The sequence below is a fragment of the Thunnus albacares genome, chromosome 13, assembly GCF_914725855.1.
Source record: "Thunnus albacares chromosome 13, fThuAlb1.1, whole genome shotgun sequence".
Classification (NCBI taxonomy): Eukaryota; Metazoa; Chordata; class Actinopteri; order Scombriformes; family Scombridae; genus Thunnus; species Thunnus albacares.
In genome coordinates, this window is record NC_058118.1 from 6389979 (window position 1) to 6408680 (window position 18702).

Below are 18702 nucleotides of genomic sequence, written 5' to 3' on the forward strand. Positions count from 1 at the left end.
TCCCTTTGCTCAATTTACGCCTTAAATGGAAAATAGACACCAAAATCATTCACAACATGTGCACACTAAAAGATGTGTGAGAATTTTACAAGTGAGATATCTTATGATGCGCACAAGGTTTGTATTTGGGACCATTCAGGTGAACACCACCTGTTCCCCCACTGAGTCAGTTTTAGCTCTACACACTTCACTCCTAGTTCAAAACAGTCCTGTAATGTTATTTCATATCTTATCTCTTCTTTTGTAGTTGCTCAAAGTCTCCTTTTCTAGAAATATGTAAATACATACTAAATATCAAACAAGACAGCCATGCTAGCGGCTCACTGAAGCACAGTGGTGCTTTAAGTTAAATACAAACAATGACAATGCTAACATGCTGACCTTTAGCAGGTAATATTTATCATCTTCACCATCTTAGCTTAGCATGTTAGCATGCAAACATGCACAAAACACAAAGTGCAGCTAAGGCTGATGGGAATGTAATTTGATTTGGACAAACGTTGACCTGATGATGGTGCTAAAGGAAAAGTTAAGTAATTATTAAGGTGATTGCATCCTGGGGTGGACATGAATGTTTGCACAAAATATGATGACAATCCATCCAATAAATATTGAGATATTTCAGTCTGGACCAAACTGATGAACAGACCGGCTGACAAACAGGCCAACATTGCCATACCGAGCGCCACAATGCTAGCCTGGCTAACGAAACAGAGATGCCTCACAGTGTTGGTATTGTTTAGATACCAGCCAACAACACAGATTCAATATTATAAAAAGTAAGGAGGTAAATAAAAAGTGAAGTGGTAAAATTCAAAGTCTGCAGCAGTGTGTCGAAGGGCAGTAAGCTTCAATATTTTCAACTTTACAGAGAAACTTTCCAGAAATCTGACAGCACACTGTCAAGTTTTGCATTTAAAAAAAAGCGACATTTGCAGATGAGCAGTTTTGTGGGTAACGTGGGGAATCTATAAATGGATGTAAAAAAAACTGGTAAACTCTGTAAGGAAGTAATCCTACATCATTTAATGCCAAAAAGGGCTTAAATAACACCTTTGTGGATTTAAAGAGGACGAAAGGAGTATCAGATTGATATATATATATGGGCGGATACTCAATTTTGTGGTCATAAATGAAAAGGTGCAATCAAACCTCGTCTATCAAAAAAAACATGCAACAGAAGAATGCTAAGGTGTTAACATAAAGCAGTGTAGAGAATTATCTGCATGGGATACATAAATGATTTTGATGATTTTTATCTGAAAGCAGAGCCATTTGTTGTGACATTTTGTAAAACTTTGTCACATAAATTTGGAAGGATTCAGACTCGTATGTGTGTCGACTAAAGCCCTTAAATGAATTTTTGTCTCTCCATGTCTTTCTAATAATTGCGCAAGGCAACATTTCTTCTAAGAGCAAATAAATACTGAGTCATTTATGGATGTCCAGGACATCCATCCAAATTTTGTTTTCCATGACATCTACAGTTATATAACTGACTTTATTTAATTCCAGTTCTAAACAGTACAACAGTTTGATCAGCTTGCAATGCAATGTTACTGGTTTGCACTCACCAGAGAATAAATCAAGGGAAAAACAGACTATGATGGTGAACACACATCCTGGGGCAGTGTGTGTGGGAGGAGCCATTGTGTGTTGCCAAAAAACAGAAATGTTGTTTTTGAATGAAAACGGTGCTGTCTTCAAAACACTCTGTCAGTATTGTGCTGCTGTCTGTTCTCAAAGTGACGCTCTAGGAATGTTAGATGAATCGCTCTTAATGTCAGAACCAGTTTTGTGATGATCTACTTTGTTTTAATGCTCTGACCAACAAAATCTGGGTAAAACATTGAAATGAATATTGTTGTGTTGCAGGGCTCCTACGGTGTGGTCAAACTTGCCTACAACGAGGATGATGACAAACACTATGTAAGTCAGTGCGCTCATTTTACATCTCAGCAACTTGATGTTTCTTTCTGATTTACAGCTGAAATTCAGTCCCTCTGCCACACAGCCACACTTCTCCTTTGAGCTTTCATCAAGCCGCTCAGCCTGTATTATCTAGACAGAAGAGCTCTACATGATCTCCCCAGTGCTATTGATTTTTTTTTTTTTCCCCTTCTCTTCCACCTCAGTGCCTAGCTGTGAGTTTCATCCACTCCAATTGCATCAGTTGTCCTGGAAGAAACCTGGAAACTGAAGTGGCTTCTACTGCCACTTAAAAGTGCATCTAAGACTTTATCTATCTTCAAAGCAGCACTGCTGTTGCTTTGTGTATCACGTAGCTGCTTTGACGTCTGTTCACGAGGGGGAATCTGGATATGAGCTTGCCTGCTGAGATGAGGTCATTTTAGATGTTTCCATCAAGGTGATTTGTTCCTGTAAAAGCAACCTCAGCCCCTCCAACTGTAAGCTGGTGGATGTTTTAACATAACTAAGCTGTCCTGTACAGTAACAACAATGGAAAGTGTTTGGATGAGTCACATAGAGTTAAGCTGCCAACTTCGGATGGGTTTAAGATGTACTTTTGAACTGGAGCCAGTGGAAGCTCAGAGCTAAACACAGTCCAATATTCAAATGAGAGCTTGTAAATGTGCCGATAGAATACCAGAATGGTAAACACCAGGAGTTTATGTAAGGACACATGTGAGCCCTATAAGATGATTGAAATATTATAACAAGGGAGTGTTATTTAAACTTTCCTTCTAGAGTGGAATAATGACATGCAGCTTCAAACAATGCCGACCTGCAGAGCTGCTCAGACATGCAGCGATATGCACGATGCAGCGATTACCACATTAAATGTAAACATAAACCTCTAACTACTAAAGGAAGGAATCTCTGTCAGTATATCTGTATGTATGTCCTTTGCGTATCTCTTGAACCATTCGTCTGATTGATTCCACACTTGGCGGGTGTATGACTGTGGAACAAAGGGAGTGCAGTGATACATTTGATATTAATAAACTTAAACCATTGATCAATGAGCCACTCTGCTCTGCGCAGGGGCAGGGAAGAGCTTCAGGGCTCTGCCGACTCAAGCATGTCAGGGAGAGACCAGAGATGAGGTGCGACACGAGTGAGAGCAGCACATTTAGCAGATCAGCAGCAGCAAGTGACTACACAGGTACATTGCTGAGCTTAGGTCACCCATGTTTTAGAAGTGGTCAGAGCCCAATACACAATGACTGTAGTTATGCATGTTTAGCAGATCAGCAGCATCACATGCAACGTTGTGTCTACACAAGAGGCATTCAGGTACATGGTTGGTCGTAGGTCACCTGTGTTTTGCAATCACTCAGATCCCAAAACACAATTATGGACACGGAAAAAAAGGAAGGAAATACTTCCCATGGGCAGTTCAAAACCAGGTTGTCTTGTGTGAAGCACTGCTATAGACAAAGCATAAATCTTTGGAGCAAACATACTCAAATCTGAACCAAAGGCACAGAAAATAAACAATATAAGAGCGTAATATGATTTTTAAATGTAGCCCTTATTTTACTTAAAATGAGAAAATAATATTTGTTACTATTATTATTATTACTATATTATAACTATTAGTGTACTTATAATTTATATCATCTGTGTATAACAGAATGTTAGTTTCTTTCATGTTGTTGGTGTATATACTCATTCATACCTCAAATCAACTGTATTCATTTTTCTATGCATTGAAGTAGTGGCTGGAGGACAAGCAGTCGGCCCATTCTGAACAGGAACTTTTAAACGGGCACTGCACTAGTGATACAAAACAAAACTGTGTATATTTGCCCCCCTTTCCACCCTTGCAAAAATAAGTTACATTTATATATGCCTACTACTAATTTGCAACAGCATGTGTGTTTTGTAAGAAATTCCACCGGGATTGTGTTTTATCAACATAATGAGGAAACATTAATTAACATATCTGGTAAGTCACAAAATGTTGATACTGAATATATCTGCAACATATTTCATTTTTTTCCCTGCAATTTCCACTCTTGATATACTGTAGGGCTTCAACTAACTAATAATTTTCATTATAAATAAATCTGCAGATATTTCCTCAATAAATCAAATAATGGTTTGGTCTATAAAATGTCAGAAAAAAGTGAAAAATGCCCATTGCATGTCATCAGATGTCTTATTTTGATCAACCAACAGTCTGAAACCCAAAGATATTCAGTTTACAATTAAATAAAACAGAGAAAACAAGCAAATCCTCACATTGAAGAAGCTGGAACTAAGAAAATACAGACATTTTTGCCTAAAAAATGGCTTAAACAATTTATTGATTATCATAATAGTTGCCAATAAAATTTCTGACATTGGACTACTCAATTAATCGACAATTTTTTTGTAGCAATTAAAGCATAAAAAGACTTTTTTCTAGTTATGTTTAATCACTCACAGCACTTGCTTAAGGTTGGGAAAGAGTAAGTAATTTTGAGGCATGACACACATGGTGTTCACTTTATTCACATTTAACCTAAACTTTCCCCGACCTTAAAAGGGCATCAGGGTTATCTCAGCTTGTGTTTTAAAACTTCAAATAGTTAAGAGAAAGGCTGCGTTACAAACTGTAGGTGCAGGGTTTGAAAGAAGTGGGTATTTAGGAGACATATGGTGGTCTAACAAATGATGCTATCAAGTTGTATTATGGGAGTCATACAGTAGGTTCTAACATTTTTGGACTATGACCCGTACTAGGGATTGTGAAAGCCCCAATGTAATGGAAATGCAATTCTAAATTGCTGGAGTTCTCCTTTAATCAAAGTGCTTTTGTTGCTTAAACCGCACAAAAGACACAGTATGCAAACCCGGGTCTCTGGCTTCAAAGTCCTGTGCTTTTTACACCCACCATCAACCGTGACCACGTTCCTACAAGTAGCATGCAGTAAATAAATTTAGCAATTCCCAAACTAGAGTAAAAAAAACATTTTTGAACATAATTTTTGAACATATTAGTAGTATATGGGCCTATTTTCTAGGAGATGGTGTTGCAGTATAAACGAACCCAGGAGAAAATTGAGCCTTAAAGATGTTTTTATTTTGTTAGAATCATCCAGTCTGAAGCCTGAGATGTTGTGCTCGTATTTGATGCTGATTGTTGCCACTGATAGAAAATGTTAGCTGCCGGGACAGACTGCGGGTTATTGCAGCTTGGCTCAAATGACAGACTTATCTGAAATAACAATGACAGGAATCAAGAGAGGAGGAGATGAGTAATGACGGCATGGTAGGGTGATTCTGTTTCCTGGCAATTTGAGTTGGTTTCACACAGAACGGATTGGATTTTTGCCTCCACAGCTTTAGCACACACACATACACACACACACACACACACACACACACACACACACACACACACACACACAGATACTGCACAGCAGAGACAATGTGCTCCAGTAGTTCATCTGTGTTTACTTGATTCCTATAGGCTTGAAAATCCTTGAGGGTTTGTATTTTAAAAAAATATAACAAGGCAGTGAAGGTTTGTGAAAAAGAAATGACAGTTTTGGGATTATTTTGTTTTTATATTAAGCTGTAGCTTTTGAAACTGGGGTAGGTAGTGTTCTGGAAAAGGCAAAAAAAAAAAAAAAAAAGCCCCCTCTGCTCTCTGTCCTAAGCCCCTCCCACCAGATGAGCATGGGCATATGCACACGCTTCATACATGCACGCAGCTCAACAGTGTGTGCTACTGCACTCACTCACACACACTCAACTTCCTCTCAAGGCACAACCTTTAGCAAACAGTCAATGGTAAACAGGACCATCTCTCATCTGTTTGAAGTCCACCACAAAAGTAATGTGTGTCCCATCTCCCTGCTTGAAATCTAGTGACGTCGCGTCTCTTTCATTGTCTGTCTCTAAAACCACCTCAGTCACCAGTCTGTCAGAGAGCCGGACCTGGACCCGTAGCTCCAAACTGAGTCCTAGAGCGACAAGCTCCATGATGCATAAAAATCTTTCACTGCTTTTCACTTCTGGGAACCGAGTTCACTTCCATTGAAAGTCTCTCGCTCTGCCGTTGTTGTTAAGATTATGTGCTGTTTCCCCTGCACTACAGGCAATAGTCTGATGATCGCACGTTGCTTTTCACTCTGCTTTCTGTTGATATTCTCGTATTTTTCTTCTCTCCTTCTGCAATTCATGCAGTCCCGTCACTTTCTGTCCATCGGTATCCCACTGCTCGCCTGGCCTCCAAACTGTCAGTTCATTCAGGCCAAATGAAATGATTGGAAAGACTTCTTTTAGGCCTTCACCAGCCACACATACTGGATTCATTTCTTTTTATAGTCAGAGCATTTGGTTTATTGACTACTGTCAGTATGTACAGATGATTTCAACAAATATAGCAAAAAATGCTCCTAAAGTACATTACCTACCCTAGATTTAATTAATTGGTTTTTCTCTGCCTCTTCTCAGAAATACACTGAGTTTTTTTTTTTTTTGACTTGACAAGCTTGTGATAAAAATAAAATATGATGATAATATGTTGACTAATTCTTACCAATGTTATCCATTACCATGAAAGTCATTTCCAAGCAAGTGCTGGAACCATGTTTTTATTGTCCAACGCATCAGCAGATTACTAAAGGTCTCTAAATTGTGTACGTGTTTGTTGTGGCGTCCTGTGTCATATTATTACCAAGCTCACCACTTGATTGTCAGGCATCCAATTGTGATGATGCAGTTTATCAGCCTTAGGGGGCTTAAGTAAGCCTAATGGCACGCAGCATTCACTAAACACATTTCAAATTGGTGGAGCGATGACTTGAAAGAGGTAATTATTAGCAGATATTTGCTCTGAGAAGAGGGAGCAGGATATTTACTTCTCTTTCATTTGCTTAATGAGTGTCTGTCTCTCCAAGTCACTTCCAGGAGAAAGTGGGCAACTGTCCCAGAGCCCCAAACTGTCAGGGGCCCCAAAAACCCCAGGTTTACTGTGCTGCAATCAGATTGATTAATTCCAAATTAGTTTGGTAATATCGTCCACTAAATCACAATATAAGCTGGAATAGAAAGACCTTTAAAGCTATAATTTTCATGAAATCAAGTTGCTGTTTTTTATAATGTTTATGGTTTATTTTTTCAGCAATAGCCACTCAGTGTACGTACATTATGTAATTACCTCATTATGTTGTAGTTTTCATTATAGTAGAGTCCACCAATCCTGCATTGGATTCAAATTGCCTACATGCAAGGGACTCACAGGAAACAATGCATGCATGTAATCCAGCGTTATTGTATGTAACTTTATTTGTAATGTAAAATGTAAAAAATTCAATTTTATCTCATTGATATCAGCTTCACAGTTTAATGTTCACTCTCCTACAGCCATATCAGAGCTGTGGTTATTGCTGCTGCTAGTTCACACTGAAAGCATTCAACTGGTGAAACGCTGTAGCAGTCACAGGAAACGCAATGTATTTTTTTTCTTGAGGTTACCACTGACAGCAATTGTTCATCATGACAAAACGAAACAACAAAAGATGTCATTTTGGCTTTTTTTGACAATGTATCAGTTTTAGATATTGCAGGGAGTATTGAATATGAAGCGTTGAAGAGTTGAAGGCAACAGGCTGCACACCATTAACTCCTCACCAAGATAACTAACTTTTCTTACTGTGTCCTCCTGTTATTTGGGAAACTACTGGCACCATGCTCAGCAATGATTATTGAATGACTTCTTCATGAAAACAATGTGAGTTTGTTTGGCTGCATTATAAATTGATACAGCAGTTTCACTTTAGCCGTTCAACGAGTGTTAGTATAAAACTGCACTTCCTGTTACCACAAATAATCACTGCTGTTGCCACATTTACCGAAAGTGAAGTCTTAAAGGGGACATATCATGGTTTTTTTTTTTGGTTATTTTATACCGTTATGATGTTGGATGTTAAACATGGTCAAAGTTCCAAAACTTGAGGTGAATGGATGTAAAACGCATCCTGCAAGTCAAAAGCCAGAGCTTCAGTCTGCTCTGAACACAATGTTTGTAACGTTACCTCTCCTTCCTCCTCATGATGACGTCAGATTGTTCACCCACAAATGGCCATCTGTCCTGTAGCCTTTGTTGCTAAGGTTGTTGCTAAGGTTGTTCCACAGGTTGTCCAATCGCAGATTTCAGATCAGATTCAGGCTCGAACATGTATGGATGTATTTGAGAAGTTTCCATTTTGAGTCAAGAATAGGAAAAAGAAGTGAAATTCTACTACTATTGTTTGTTTCATGGTTTGTTTACATAGCCTTCAAAGCTGCTAAAACAGCCTGTTTCAGGCAGAGGCTGAACTGAGTGGCTGCATAAAGAGCAAGTGTAAGATAAATAAAGAATTGTTGAACTGTAAATCATGCAAAGATATTCCAGCATAGCCCCAGAATAAAAAAATGGACCTGGAAATGTTCATGATATGTCCACTTTAACGGTAGCGCCTGTAGTGGCGATTTTCTATTCAATAAGAGACTCACAAAGAGAGAATGTCTTTCTGTGTTATTTATTCAAAACACTTGCAAATGGGCTTCAGCCTGTAACAAAATATGCCTTAGGCTGAGAGCAAGAGCCTCTCTGTTTGGTCTAGTTTTTATACAGCAGTCTACACAAAAACACACACCCAGGAAAAGCAAACATGTTTCTTATCATATCATGACATTTCCCGCCTTAGATGGTTCTGAACCCAGATTTTCAGATAAAGATTAACACTCAGAGAATCATCATCACCATATATAGTAAACAAAACCCAGGCACATGTAACTGTGAAGCAAAGCTTTCACATAAGGTGTTAAGATAGTGCTTAATTATAAGACACAAAAGAGTACGTGCTGTGTTTTCCACTAAACGCCAGCATTTTTATCTTTTATATACAGGCTATGATTTTTACCCAATATTGAGGTCCTCAGTATTAGGTAGAAGTACCTTAATTACATCAATCGATATCATGTTTACATGATGCATGTTCCTAACTAGACGTGTTAGTCTACAGATTAGAGTGCTGAAGAATTCAGTTCCACCTCCTGCAAAATATGTTTGCGGCTTTCTTGTTTTTGCCTGCCTTTGATCAACATCACACACCACTCACCAGTACCGCATAATCACAACTTTACCTTTTGACTGTATCTTTTACACAGTGTCCACAGTTATTACCAAAGTCTTTCCCAGTTTTATATTTAGTCAAATTCATTAACTGTGAGTAAAACTGCAATGATACACCTACACCAGCCTACAAAGTGAGAATTTGGCTTTTGAGATGGCAGCTATTTACTGGAGCTCCACCACCAATCCTAGACAGTTTAATGAACTCCAAACATAGAGCATGGTCATGATTAATGTTACTGTCAAGTGCTTGTAGGCCTGCAACGGAAAACTGCAATAAATCTGAATGTTACTGGACAATTTTTAACTATCTGATCACTGTGTGGCTGAGAGACGCTTTATTTCCCCACACTAACCACCATCCCACAAGTACACATACATACACACACAGACAGTACACCATGGAAACTGTGTTCCAGGGAGGAACTGCTTTTTTGCCAAACCTAGTTTCTGCACAGTCATAGCCATGGCGACCACAGTTAAACGAAACTACTGAGCTGTACATCACCAAAAAATGTCCCAGCTTACCATGAATTAATAATGAGGGAAGTCATGTTGACAGAATATTAGTTTTGGTGTTTTACAGAAATGTCTAATATGCAGTTAATGTTATTTACACTCTCTCCACCCTTTGCATAAGAGACATCATTACAACTTTGAGTTGGTCCCCCTTATACACACACATACACACACACACACACACACACAGTTGTCCCTGAGAAAGCAATAGAGTCTCTTTTCCACAAAAGATTCAGTTGCCTCAGACCTATCTATTCAGATACTCCCTTGAGCTTTCACAAGTGATAATAACATAGATAACAAACCACTTTGATGTGGGCACATGTTAGGACACAGCTGTAAGTTGTATCAGCAATGATGGTTCTAGTTAAATCTTCAAGGTGTTTTATTGTATTATTTGATGATAAAGTTCTCTGCTTTGAGATGGTTTACATGTACATTTATGTTGCATATAAACCAGTTGTTTATTTTATTTTATTTTTGATGTTCACATAGGTTATTATTTCTTAACTGATGAATGTTTCTCTTGACTTATCTTTACTGTTACCTGTATGTGTTCACGCTATGTGACTTAAATTACTTTCTACTTTCCTAGGCCATGAAAGTGGTGTCCAAGAAGAAATTAATGAAGCAGTGTGGTTTTCCACGTAAGTCCTAATTTATTCTATTCTATTATTATTTCTATCCGATTCTATTCCGTTAAACAGGAAACCTGAGAAAAATGTGTCTATCCAGATTTAACTTATCAACGATCAGTTACAAAAGAACAACCACAACTAAAATTCCACGAAACAAAGCAAAACAGGTAAGAGATGACCCTGCAGACACTCATGCACATCACTGTCTGTGTCAGTGTTTACAAAGGATGTTACCTCTGGAGTAACACAGCTGCAGTTACAAACACTGCTGTGAAAGTGTGCCATATTACAAAAGAAGTCTCACATTGATGTGTGACTTTTCAAAGCAGTGTGAGACAGCTACCAGAGCTACAAAGAAGTGAAATCCTCTGTGCCAGATTGCAGGGGCATTGCAGAATTATTCATAATGTGAAGGGAAACAGTTCTCAAAATAGTGATCACAATTTAGTATTGCACTTCAGTATTGCATAAAGTTGGGGGGGGGGGGGGGGGAATGTTCAAAGTGGATGCAGCAGAGGTCAAGATACTCTTACGTAAAAAAAAAAATTCCAATAATGCAACCCAATAGCCTACTTCTAACAAACCTCACACCCCCAGTTTGTAATGCAGACTTTCTGTTAAAAATGTGAAGTCTCAAGCCCAAGTCGGGATAACCGTGATGACATCATTAGCCCATTTATTCTTAGTGTCCCTGACACTCATTTAAAACAGGTTTAAAACTCATCTTCAATGCCCCAGATACTGAGAGTAGTAATTTTCAACTGTGAAATATTTTCTTATGTCAGTGCAGGCACTCTGCCATTTGTCTAAAAATAATTGTAGTTGGAATGCCTTCAAGTTTTTAAAACTGGAATTTTCTCGTTGCTCACATTATAACATAGAGAAAAATCTGTACCTGACTCCTTGTCAAGTCTAATCATGATTGAATGAATCCATTATTCAAATGGTATGTGGTTTGTGTGGTGGTCTGCAGGTCGTCCGCCCCCAAGAGGACCCAAGGCAGCCCAAGGAGAGCAGCCCAAAATCTTAGGACCCCTGGAAAGGGTATACCAAGAGATTGCCATCCTTAAAAAACTGGACCATGTCAACATTGTTAAGCTGGTGGAGGTGAGAGTTGTTTTCTGTCTCATAGCTATTTTCGAACACAAAAAGGTAGTTGCTGCTTTTGTATTCAGAATCCAACCAGTTCATCAGTGACTATTACACTCACAAATGAAGTGATCCTGGAATCTGGCCAGTTTGGGCAGCAATCAATGTTAACCTCATTAGAGTTCAATGAGGGTTCTCTGAATAAACATTTTATAATGGAAAAGACTGAAATAGCTCATCAGCTATTGGATGGATTACCGTGAAAATTTTTACAGATATTCATGATCCCCAAAGGATGAAATATGCTGACTTTAATGATCCCCTGACTTATTCTCTAGTGTACTATTAGGTTCACATTTTTACTTTTAAGTGAAATGTCCCAACAACTGGGAAACTCTTGAAACTTGGTATAGTAATCCATGTTGTCCAGAGGATGCATTGAAAAGACTTTGGTGATCCCCTAACTTTTCTTCTTGCTCCACCATGAGTTTGACCATTTGTAGTTTTTAATGAAAAAAAGCCTCTGCAGCAATTGGAAAGCTCATAGCCCCCTCAGGATGAATTCTAATAAATTTGGTGACCCCAGGATTTTTCATCTTGCACCATATCAGGCCAAAATTTTAATTTGTCTGATATTTTGGTTTCTGACAAAATAACTGCAAAACAAATGACATTTCCATTAGCTGTACTTTGTATTTAGTGCTAATTAGCAAATGTTAGCATGCTAACAGACTTTACTAAAATGCTGAACAAAGTAAACATTCTGCCTGCTAAACATCAGCATAAACATAAGCATGGTCATTGTGAGCATGTTAGCATGCTGACGTTAGCATTTAGCTTAACGCACAGCCTCACAGAGCCACTAGCTTGTGAGAGGACTCTCATTCTTGTTATATGAATCGCCGTATACATACATCCTCTTCAATAGACAGTGTTTCCACACTTTATTTTCCATTTAACTTTTTTTGTTCATCTTTGGAGTTAAATGAAGAAGAATGGTATCTTGCAGTAGATATATGTGTCACATCATAACTGGCTCTCTGATAGCATCATGTGGACATCCACAACAGGTTTTAAATTCATTGTGGTCAGGATTATCCCTTACAGCGTTGTCTCCAGATAACCTTTCTTGCTGTATACCCTGACTCATGCTTTGTATTTATGTCACATCAGTTTCTGTCAGACCAAAAAGCTGGATAAACTCTGTGCTGCCAGGAAACAGGTGGGAGAAATGAGATAGGCTTAGCCTCCAGCACATCTATCACACTTCTGTTGCTGGACCTTCAGGATTTTTAGGTGACATATTCTGGAGAAAGCAAAGCTTCCACCTGACAAACGGACTCTTTTATTCTCAACAGCCAACGCTGGCAAACTGAGTTGTGAAATTTTGAAGATGGATAGACTTTCAGTCTCTACAGAGGCGGTTGTTTATGAAAGATGAGAGCCGATTTGGAAGACGTGACTCAAGATGCCCGCCGCTCCCTCGCGATATCATCAGAGTGTTTTTCAATCTTGGCCAGATGGCGGGGGCACCGCCACCATGGTTGAGAGTTAAGCTCAGGGAGTCAGCCGGTAGGAAAACTGTCTGGCTTGCTTGGGTGTAGAGTGTGCCAGAAATATGTTTAGTTTTTAAGAAAGTTTTAGTTTCTAAGTAAAAGTCAAGTACTTCTGCTCCTGTGTGCTCACTCAAGCAGTGAACACACACACACACACACTCATCTCTTCCCCGCTTTGTCCGCCCTCGCTCTCACTCTCATAATGGGCATATGTGGCCTCTCTCTCTCTTTCACTCTCTTTCTCTCTCTCTCTCTCTGTTCATCCATTTACTTGTGCTGTGCTCTGGTCGGGATCACATTCATTATGAGTATCCAACTGATTCCTGTGAGACTGCAGTCCAGTCCATCTAATTATGGGTAGACTTTTTTTTTTCCCTCGTTTTGAAACATTAAAGCCCACGCCAAGTGGAACAGATTAAAACTGATGGAAATGATATGGCCATTTGTCCCAGATGGCTGGGAAGAGACAGTATAACTGCCCCAATATTCACCAAGTCATGCAGATGTTATGAGAGTAACACTTTTATTATAATCCCAAACTCAGTTTTTTCTATTTCCCTATAAATCAACAATCAAATCAACCCTTTTAATGCGTCTTAGTCGCTGCATTAGTCAACAGCTACAAATAAAATTACTAGGTTGCTAATGGTTTGCACTTTCAGCACAACAACAGCTCATTTACTGTTTATAGCTTTTTGTACTTTTACTCTGAACAAAGAGAGAAAAACAATGTGCAATGCAAAAAGAACAGTGTTTATTTAAGTGACAGTATGAGCAAACATTCACCTATTGACTGATTCACAGCCTGTTAAAATTGACGTGAGTAAATAGTGTTCCTGTTGCTTTAGAGGTGATTTCCTGCCCTTGTTTTTCCAGTACTGTGTGTCCCTGACAGACATTTACCTTCACTGTGGTCATTTACATTCACCAGGATGTTGTATTTAAACAGATGCATGCATCCTGTGGTTTGTTGGAGCTGTGAGCGATTGTCTTGCAGAGCAAAGCACGGGCTTTGCAGTCCAGTGGGAACACCTGTTTTCATTAACACAGCCAACCATCGACTGCAAAGTTGCGGATTTGCACAAATCGTTGCGGAACTGTCCTAACTGTGAAGAATTCTGAGCAGCTTTCACATGAGCACAAAGAAAAGCCAAAAGGTTGTTTTCAACCAGTTTTTAAAATATCAAGGCTGCTGTCATCACAGTTCATTTATAACTCTGCTTTAGTCCATTTCAAGGAAGGAGAGACTTTTAAATTCTTCGATGTTTGGCCCTGAATGCAAACTGTCAACTTTTTGAATGTTCCTGTGAGGAAGTGTCATGTTTACTTCAAAGGCAACCATCACCTATTGAAGAATACATAATTGATAAACAGAATAGAGGAATTAATAAAAAATAAGCGACAAAATTATATCAAGCTATTGCCAGTATGGCACAAGACAGTATGCAAATGAAAGATAAAAGGGAGTCTGAGAACATGACAAAAAATATGTGTCATTACCAATGCAAAAAACATGCAAAAAGAATATGGAAAATTGGAAAATTATCAACAGGTATTTTTTAACAGGAAATAAATCCGTAGGAGCAGGAGACTACTGGAGGAACAAATAATCTGCCTGCATGTTTTTTGGTCGTGTCCCAAGCTTAAGAACTTTGCAAATGAACCCTAAAACAACAGTACTGGGAGTAATCCACGGAGATTGTAGACAATCATACGTATTAAATATTCTTTTGGTTACAGATCAGCGAGGATCCACCTTCTACAGGAGAATTTGACAGGAAGTATTAGAGAGGTTGAAGGCAGTGTATGAGATGGTAAAAATTGCCTATAAACTGAAAAATGGCACCGACTTATTAGAAATCATGTCTTAGGCCCATGAAATGACCAGAATGAATGTTATCTAATTATGCAGCTTTTTGTTTTTGTTTTTATTATGAATTTTTATGGTTTTTACATGTTATTTTGATTGCATTTTTCTCTACCTCTACACCCTTTTGTATGTGTGTCTCATTTCTGTGGTTGCATTTGTAAAACCATTTTTGCAAACTGCTTTCAGCAAGTTAAAGGAAATAAATAATACACTGAAAAAAGAAAAGAAGTTCACACCCACTTGTGCTGTTACTAGAAAGTCTCCGTTCATGATGGTTATGTTAACGTTGCAGGTGCTGGATGATCCTGCAGAGGACAACCTTCACATGGGTATGCAGACCATATTTTATTTTTCAAAATCTTATCCCCCTTTCTCTCTCCCTTTCACCCTATTTCTGCCTTCTCGCAGCCTTTGGCACTCGGCACATATGCCACCAACAAGTGTTCATATAACTTATTCATAATTCAGATCATTTCTGGCTTCCCTCCACATCACTCCAAGGCTCACACATTATGCAGAAACCTTCCATCAGCAGTGCCAGGTCACAGTTAACATGCCTGTTAGTGGGACACGTCAAACTCTGTACATGCTTAATGTGGCACATTTAGTGTTATTGACAATAAAGTGGCAGTGGTCAAACTTGCATGAATGAGTCAATGCGTTCTTTGGTTTCATGTGTTCATATTTCTATCTCTCTCTTTTTTTCTGACAGTGTTTGAGCTGATGCGCAAGGGGTGAGTAGAGAACATGTCCTTTTTTTTAAATAATTTAAAGCTCATCCCTTCTGTTCCTCTACCTTCACCTCCTCATTTCTTCATCCCACTGTCCCTCCCTCGGTATCTGCTGTTCTTCATTACTCCTCGCTAAAACAGTGCGGGTGTTTGTTCCATCCCAGTCTTCAAAGGGTTTCATAATGTTCTTAGGTTTTCACAGCTATTATCGGTAGCAGTCATCCCTGTAAATGTTTCAAGGCCTGATGCACGAGCTGTTCCTTCCCACACCACTAAAAAACTGTGATAATCTAATGATCTGAGACCTTTTGTTATTATAAGAAAATGGGGGTGGTAGGGGGGCAGCCGGTGTTACGTCACATAACACTGCATAAATAAGCCTCCTTTTTAATTGGAAGATATGCTCTATTTGTTAGCTTTTACATAATGAGATCAACTGTTTTCTCTTGTTGCTCCTGGCAGGAAGATGATAGACAGTTGAGGTGATTAATACAGGTTCTATTGATCTGAGTTCTACTAGTAATAATTTATTTTTCTTTTATACTGCTTCTCACATACATAAGATGCATTTCAAAGTGGTGGTAATACTACTACTGCTTCTACTTCTACTACTACAGCTACTAATACTAATACTGCTTGGAATAATACAACAGATTCTACCACATCTAACAACAATACTTATATTTGTATCACTGATGTTGCAATGGTACAAATGTCACTAATATTAGATTGATTTTACTGCTACTATGTTATTATCACAGCAAATACTGCTACTATAGGCTGAAGTGGGTTTTAGTCGAGCCATAAAATAATTCCCCAAAATTTTGAAGATCGATTAATTGTTTAAATTGGGCACCAATTTCAAGCTGCTTTGCTGCTAGTTTTTCATTTCTTTTCTCTGTTTAAATTAATTAAATTGAGCATGTGACCTTGGGCTCCGGTAAATTGTAATTGGATTTTTCCACAGTTTTATTACATTTTATAGACTATGGAAGGATTAGTCAATTGAAAAAAATAATCAAGTGATTAATCATTAGTTGGCGGCCCTTAGGTAGCCTTTGGCAATACAGCATTGGGTAAATTTACACTGCCTAAGTGTACTTGGGCTGCAAACTAACTATTATTTTCATGAGCATCTATAAAATGTCAGAAAATACTTAAAAATATACAATTAATATAAATATACATTTAACTTAAAAATATATATATGTTCAGAACCAATGGTGACTTTGAATGTCTTGTTTTGTCTGTCCAGTCAGTACAGTCCAAAAACCGAAGATATTCAGTTTACTATCACATATGACAAAGACAATCATCAGATCCTCACATTTGACTTTTTGCTTAAAAATGACTAAAAGGACTATTTGATTATGAAAATACTAACAGATTAGATTTCTGTTGACCGACTCAATCAACTAATCGATTAATCGAATAATGGTTGCAGCTCTGAAGAGTACAAACGTAGTATAAGAATTGCAGCTACAGTAGCTGTAGGAATAGTATCAATTTATTTCTTTTTTAAGGACAATTAAACCAGGCAACTGAAGAACAGCATTGTAGAATATTAATATTGATGTTGATGCATAATGAAAGATTGGAGGATACAACAGAGTTATAGCCCAACTGTCTTTCTAGAAGCTGTTTGGACTTGTGACACAGTATTTTATCTATTGACACTGATCCAAACAAATACTAAGCTGTTTCTGGTGCTGTAAGAGGCTGAGTATCAGTGATGTTTGATCAGGACGCTTGGTCAGTGCAATTAATAAAACAACTGATACACATAATCAATGGATTTGTCTGCCTCTCTGTCTGTGTGTGTTTTCTACACTGCCTGACTATCTGTCTGCTTGCGTGGATCTGCAGTCCAGTGATGGAGGTGCCAGCAGACAATCCTTTATCAGAGGAGCAGGCGAGGTTATACTTCAGAGACGTCATACTGGGCATCGAGTACTGTGAGTATCTCTAGCATGGAGGCAGCATACAGGGGAGAATGATGCAGAAGTATGCCTGTCTTTGAGTTTATAAAACATATATGTGAAATGTTGCTCAAAATGAAACTAATAGACACATTTTAGAGATGAATTCCTGCATGCAGTTTTGGAAGTGTTTCTAGTGGCTAGAAGATTTCCCTCTTTATCGTACCCATTATGATACTCAAAGCGTTAAGGGTTTTCTGTTTTGCTCTGTCATTACTCTTTAAAAAATGGAATGGCCTGGTAGGATTTCTCTTTTCTATCTAAAAGTGCAAAGGGCCAGAGTGTCCTTGACCCTCTGTTTCCATGCCCTCAGGGTCTGGCTGCAGTTGTGCTGCTGTCCACCTCATCAGCATCGAGCCTCTGTTCAATGAAAGTCTTTCTTAAGCTGTGTGCTCATTTGCTGTAGTAGATCAATTTCGCCAGGCTATGAGACCAATGATTAGGGATCAATGCTGCCTCTTTCTGAGCCTTGCGGCCCATCTTGAAAACAAGGCTGCAGAGACTCATAGGAACAATCGCAATTCAATTTTGGTATTTTCACATTTTCATGTTTGAGAGCCTACACCACACAGAGCAGTAAGTATGTGCAACAGAAACATGTCAAATACTTATTTATATTTTGTTGATCCCAAGGAGGTCCAGTTCAGAGTGGACTACATAAAATTTGCTGCTCATAGGTATTTAGCAGGGCAGATGAAGAAGGCTCCTCTGATTGAAAAGCTTTTTTGTAACCATTTGGCTTTTATTGTGGACTTTCTTGAAAAGTACAACCTTGGACTCTGAAGAAAACATCACTTGGACTGTATTCATATACAAAATCTGGTGACTGCAAATTCCCAAAGTAAACAGTGTGTTGATTTGCTCTTGATGAAGTCTAATGTGAAATATTACTAGTAATTCCTTAGGTCATTGTCGATGTGTGTTTTTAATTTGGGTATTATTAGCAATGAGGATGTTTAATTCCCAAGACCTTTAATAAGTCAAGTACCTCATGTTTAATAAGACCTCCTCAGACAGGAAGGCACCACTTATCCAATCAGTGAAGTGTCCAGAGCTTAGCTTCAGACGGCTGTTAAGTATAAAGGTTTAAAGATGTACTTAACTTTCAGTCTGAGATGAACTGAAGCTCACAGTATTCTCATCATTCTTATGCTGCAGCAATCAGACGGAGGTCAAAGCAGTGATTTCTTAAGTGTCAGAATCATGACCTCTCCCACATGCTGTTTTGCAGAAACTTGAGATCC

The 18702-nt window shown here is 38.5% G+C and overlaps 1 protein-coding gene across 2 annotated transcripts in view; it reads left to right on the plus strand.

Annotated features, from left to right (window-relative positions):
- camkk1a (calcium/calmodulin-dependent protein kinase kinase 1, alpha a) overlaps window positions 1-18702 on the plus strand; it is a 62395-nt gene that overhangs the window by 28244 nt on the left and 15449 nt on the right. For both annotated transcript variants that reach the window (XM_044370058.1, XM_044370059.1), the window contains exons 4-9: window positions 1876-1929; window positions 10191-10242; window positions 11207-11340; window positions 15041-15077; window positions 15461-15482; window positions 17346-17434. In XM_044370058.1, the coding sequence (XP_044225993.1) occupies window positions 1876-1929; window positions 10191-10242; window positions 11207-11340; window positions 15041-15077; window positions 15461-15482; window positions 17346-17434 (388 nt within the window). The remainder of the gene's footprint in view (window positions 1-1875; window positions 1930-10190; window positions 10243-11206; window positions 11341-15040; window positions 15078-15460; window positions 15483-17345; window positions 17435-18702) is intronic.